This window comes from Acyrthosiphon pisum, chromosome A1 (assembly GCF_005508785.2).
Source record: "Acyrthosiphon pisum isolate AL4f chromosome A1, pea_aphid_22Mar2018_4r6ur, whole genome shotgun sequence".
Lineage (NCBI taxonomy): Eukaryota > Metazoa > Arthropoda > Insecta > Hemiptera > Aphididae > Acyrthosiphon > Acyrthosiphon pisum.
In genome coordinates, this window is record NC_042494.1 from 37,166,033 (window position 1) to 37,172,016 (window position 5,984).

The window sequence follows — 5,984 nt, forward strand, 5'->3', positions numbered from 1 at the left end:
TTACTAGTATTGGGAGAAAAATTGAAATTTAAAATAAAATGTAGGTATATCAAAAGTAAAAAATTTCTTTGTTTTCAAAAGCACAGTGAAAAACTAAAGCAAAATTAAGGAAAAACGGGAAATTTAACGCAAAATCGATTTTGGTTTTTGGTGTAACTCTAAAACAAATGACCGTAGATACATCAAATTTTGACTAAATGTTTATATTAGCATTTTCTATACACTGTACAATTTTAAAAATATTTAATATTTAGAGTTGTTTACAGGAATTTTCAGTATCCAATTTTTATTTGTTGAGTCAAAAAGCTTGAAAATATAATACAAGTATCCTAATAAATTATTACAAAGGCAGTTGAAAAGTATTAAAAATACAGCCACAATTTTTGTCTACAAATATTAAGTTTAAATTTTTACAAAATACGTAAAAATCACGAAAATGTGCAAATCATTTTGAGTTGGAAATTCATAAAAATTTTTCTTTTTAAATCTAAGGTTTCAATTTAATTCAATATTCCTCATAAATCATAAATTTGTTTAACATAATCAAAAAAAAATTTTCTACCTGAAAGATAAAAAAATTTGTATGAAGTTCAAATTTTTACAAGGTTTGATATTCACTCGATTTCTTATATAACGATTTTCTTCTTTAATTGCTGTAATTCAAAAACAAATAACCATAGATTCTTGAAATTTTTGACTCATTTTGAGTTGTTTACAGACATTTTAATTTTTAGTTTTTTTTTTTTATGAATTTCAATAAAATTTTGTTGGTCAAAAAGCCTGAAAATTTAATACAATTTTAAAATTATATATATTTTTTTTAAACTTTAAATCTATTGTAGGTATATTACAAAAAATAAAAAACGATTATTATTTTAGTATAAAATATAATCGCTTTAATTTGTTTCCCATTTCAATATAAACTTTGAAAACCTAGGTACCTATCATTAAAAAAAAAAACATTTGGTTTTTATATTACTTGATTTCTTAGATGATTTTTAACGATATTTATAATCTATTTCAATATTTCAAGCCCTGGAATAGTGATTCGTAAATCGTAAATAGGCATTTGTGGAAGATGTGGCACGGGGTTGTAGTGCTGTACGCCTGTACTGTGTTCTTAAGTTTGTAATAATATTAGTAAATACTCCGCGTATTTTAATTTGTAAAAAAAAAAATTTTTTTGCCATGTTTCTATTACCCAATTGCAAATCATTAAAATGAACAAAAAAAAATATTAAAAAATATTATTTTTCGAGGAATCTATTGATAAAACTTTTATTGAAGTGTCCAGTGGTTCAAATGTTACACAAACAGTAATAGAATACATTAAAAATATATATATATATATATATATAAAGGAGATATCGAGTCAGTGCAAGTGCACACAAGTATGAAATATGATTCAAATTTTTCATTGGATCCAAAGCCCGAACTTTAAATATACACATGCCTTTGATTGTATTATGACTTGACTTTCAGTATTTGGACTTGAGTACGTTCAATACTATTTATTAATATTATGATAATTGATACCTAACCTAACTAATAATATTTATTTAACACATACAAACATAATAATATATTAAATGTGTATTAACTGGCTGATTTATAAATAACATTCATGCAATAGCATATCAGAAATCTTTATTTGATATGATATATTTTACAGATCTTAAAATTGTAAATTAATGAATACAATTCTTATGTAATTAGTTAAGTTATGACAATAGTAGGATAAAATAAAATATGTATTTTAAAGAGGAATATTAAGTAAAAGGAATTAAATTAAATTGAATTTTTAATTGGAAAAATTTGAACTTAAGTTCCAGGACTAAAAAACTGTTTACTTTATTGTTATCTTATCTCATAACATTAAGGAACAAAAATTCAACACAATGAAAATTATAGTCAAGTTTATTTTTTAATTGGTTTTTGTTTCTTTTTTTGTCCGTTTTCAACTGGTATACCTTTTGATATAGACAGTTTAGATTTCAATTGTAACAGCAAGTCAATTTCAGGCTGTAATTCACTTTTTTCAACTTTTGCTTCCTTTAGTTTCCGTACTTTGTCGCCCTGGTAATATATAATTCAAATTTAGTGAATATGGTAACAAAACAGATAACATAAATATTAACATGCACACTAAAAAAAATATGGGTTGTTTAAATATACTGAAGAGTGAAGATATTGAAACTGATTGCATTGACTGTATGAATGTTCTTTTTTTTCATTTATATGCATATTTAATATTTCTGTGAGAAATTGTATATAAAATTTTACTAATAACATGACACAATTAAAACTAACATGCATGATTAACTTTTCAAACTATTAGCATTAACAATAAATATGTAATCATAACGGTTGTTATAGTCAATCTACACAATATTGATTAGTTTTATACTTTTTGGATCATTATTTGAAGGTAGAACCCATATTGTTAAATAACCCAAAGTTGCTAGCAATCACCTGTTTGGAAATTTCTTCTTCTAAGCAATCTATAGATATTGGATTGGATTCCAACTTCATTTGTTCTAAGCTTTTCTTCATCTCCAATAATGCTTTGACATATGGTTCCCATTCACTTTTTTGAGCTCCACTTTGCTTTAATTGTCGCACCATATCCCCCTAATCATTAAATGAGTATGATATAATTTACAAAATATTTTTTTACTTATTTTTAATGATTTAAAAACAATATGAAATGTAGATAACTTAACATTTGATAAAATAAATTTACATACTTGTTTAGAAATAGCTTCTTCCATTTGTTCTACACTTGTAATTTGTTTAAGATCCAATCCAGAAGCCACCGATAATTCTTTTTCCTGTGATTTCTGTTTGCCAGCAAAGCGGCTTTTTAATTGATTGACAACTGATGGATCAATTTTTTCAAATAATGGAGCTGGCTGTTTTAAATAAAAATAAATTAGTGTTCCATGTTAATAAGCATAAAACTATTGAATTATACTTTTCCAATTTTATGGCCAGGTGGCAAGAAAACTGATACAAAGTTATTCAATAAAAATGTAGAAATATCAACGTTCAACTGTTTTCCAATTATATTAACAGTTTGTGGCATATAAGGTTGTAACATGACGGCTAGTAAACATGCTAAATTACAACTCAATCCTATGACTGTACCGGCTCTGATTCTAAAATATTATATATTATACAAAAATGTTAGTCATGTAAAATAAATACTACTTTTATTTTATTTGTATAATTACTTTTCTTCACTTGATCCTTTTATCAACACCCATGGTTTTTGGAACTGCATGTATTGGTTACCATGTCGAGAAATCGAAAGTATGAGTCGTAAGCCATCTCTAAGTTTAGCCTTGTCCAACATACTTGTGTATTCTTTGAGGTCACGTGTTACTAATGCTAATAAAGTGAGTTCATCGTTTCCTAATTGAATTTCAGGAATAACACAATCAAAAAACTTTTCTAAGAACGATAAAGCTCTGAAATATTTGTTTTTACAAATTAGTAATTAATAATTATAGAGACAGCATATTATTTTTATAAACAATATATATGTATAATTATGTGTGAAACAATGTATACTTAAATCACCTATTACAAAAGTTTCCTAAATTGTTCAACAATTCAGAATTATTTTTAGTAGCTAGATCAGCCCAGCTAAATGAACTATCTTGAGATTCAGGACGTACAAACAATAAGTAAAATCTGAAAACATCAGCAGGCAAACCTGTATCTTGAGCATCATTCCCAAATACTCCAACCCCACGGGATTTAGAAAATTTACCATCTTCGTAGTTTAAGTATTCTAAAACAATAAATATACATAAATAATGATTAAGCTTAACATTTTTAAAACCACAAACCTGTTGCCATTATATGGTTGACCATTGTATAGTTGCGTTCAGTAGCAAAAAGACATGCTGGAAACATAACCGAATGAAAAGGCACATTATCTTTTGCCATGAATTGGTAGTATGTTACTTTTGTATCGTCTTCTGGTTGCCACCACTTGCGCCAGTCTGGTGTGTAGGCAGCACTCATACTCATGTAGCCAATTGGCGCATCAAACCAAACATAAAACACCTATAATACTTAGTTGTTAGAAATATTTTGCTAATCACATAAAAATAAAATATTGAAATTATTGAGATTAACATCATACTTTTGACTTGAAGTCTTCAAGTGGCACAGGAATTCCCCATTTCAAATCCCTAGTGATGCATCTCTCTTTCAAACCATCTTTCAACCAAGATTTAGTTATCACTTTTGCATTATAAGACCAATCGTCGCCAGATTTATCAACCCAATCATTAAGTTTAGCTTCAACTTTGGGCAAATTCAAAAATAGTTGCTGAGAACTACGTATAACTGGCGTTTTTTGACAAACTTTGCACCTAGGTTTTATAAGTTCAGTAGCATTTATTAAATGGCCACAACCATCACACTGATCACCTCTCGCATCTTCATAATTACATAAAGGACATGTTCCTTCAACAAATCGATCAGCTAAAAATCTGTGAGAAAAATAATAATAATGTCAAGATAATGGTATTGAAATTTTAAATTTTGTCTGCATCTATGACTTAAGAAATATATTTCAATAAATTACTTACCGATCACAATTCTCACATAACAGTTGTTCCATAGATGCGGTACTGGTATAGCCGTTACTGTGTACTTCTTTAAATATTTCTTGAACAATTCTAAATAAAATATAAACCAATTTTTTTTAGAATTATTGTAATTTAAATAAATTACATAACATTCAGAATAGGTAGTTATAATTTTTACTCTGTTTGTTTCTGTGATGTAGTTCTACCAAAATGATCAAAACTAATGTTGAACCACTTATATATTTCATTATGAATTTTGAAAAACTTGTCACAGATTTGTTGCGGTGTTAACTTTTCTTCCAATGCTTTTGTTTCAGTTGCAGTACCATATTCATCAGTACCACTAATGTATAATGTATTCCAACCACGCAATCTACAATATCTGTAAATTAAAAGAATAAACCATAATTAATTTAACTTAATAGTAAATTTGTAATTTCTATAAAAGTATACACTAGACATTATGAAATTTAGGCTATTGGAAAATGTATTTATAGAACTTTATTTATTTTATATATACTTCATATACAGTCAACTCGCGATATAACGAAAATCTTGATATAACGAATAAAACTACCGGTCCCTTGAAAATATCGCGGTATAATATAATTTCGATGTAACGAACTTTCGATTTAACGAATTTTTTTCTCGGTCCCTTGAAATTCGTTATATCGCGAGTTGACTGTATTATTAATTGTTCACACTAAAAACATTAAAACAATACATTTTAATTTTAAAATACTATAATATGTTTGATCAGATCATATCATTATAAAATTTACCTTGCAAAAACATCGGCTGATAAGACACAACCAATTATATTACCAAGATGTGGAACATTATTGACATATGGTAGTGCTGAAGTCACAAGGATATTTTTTTCGTCTTTAACAGGCAATCTATAAAAAAAATATAAAATATAAATACATGAAAATAATGAACGTTAGTTGGGTACCTCGTTAGGTACTGACATTGCAATTTGAAATTATTCCAACATTATTTCCACTTGAAAGAATTTCAATCAAATTTTTATTTATCAATTTGGTATTAAATTTAGGTAGGTAATTCAATAAGTAGATGAATGCAAAAACAAAACATATTGTTACCAACAAAAAATTAAATACATAGCTTGACAAATTTAACTATTGCTATTACTATCATCATTAAGTTTTTTTTTCAAGTTGGGATAACAGGTCATTTTACTGGTAATTAAGGGGATTCGATACCGAGATTTTCTGTTTTCGTCTAACACACGCGTGACATAGTATTTTAGACGTGTTTTTTGCCAAACATACCAATTGATCTAATGAAGCGATAAGAATTCTGAAAACAGATTTGAATTCGTAATCAAGTCTACTTGAAATCGACTTTCCCACATTT

The 5,984-nt window shown here is 27.1% G+C and overlaps 1 protein-coding gene across 1 annotated transcript in view; it reads right to left on the reverse strand.

Moving 5' to 3' along the window:
- Positions 1 to 1,630: 1,630 nt before the first annotated feature.
- The window catches only part of LOC100575143 (methionine--tRNA ligase, cytoplasmic), a 5,412-nt gene continuing 1,058 nt past the window's right edge, over positions 1,631 to 5,984 (reverse strand). The window contains exons 2-12 of the mRNA XM_003246304.4: positions 5,387 to 5,503; positions 4,783 to 4,986; positions 4,605 to 4,694; positions 4,154 to 4,505; positions 3,855 to 4,074; positions 3,583 to 3,796; positions 3,234 to 3,470; positions 2,975 to 3,158; positions 2,748 to 2,912; positions 2,473 to 2,631; positions 1,631 to 2,076 (exon numbers count right to left, since the gene is read on the reverse strand). Of these exons, the coding sequence (XP_003246352.1) occupies positions 1,918 to 2,076; positions 2,473 to 2,631; positions 2,748 to 2,912; positions 2,975 to 3,158; positions 3,234 to 3,470; positions 3,583 to 3,796; positions 3,855 to 4,074; positions 4,154 to 4,505; positions 4,605 to 4,694; positions 4,783 to 4,986; positions 5,387 to 5,503 (2,101 nt within the window). The 3' untranslated portion in view covers positions 1,631 to 1,917. The remainder of the gene's footprint in view (positions 2,077 to 2,472; positions 2,632 to 2,747; positions 2,913 to 2,974; positions 3,159 to 3,233; positions 3,471 to 3,582; positions 3,797 to 3,854; positions 4,075 to 4,153; positions 4,506 to 4,604; positions 4,695 to 4,782; positions 4,987 to 5,386; positions 5,504 to 5,984) is intronic.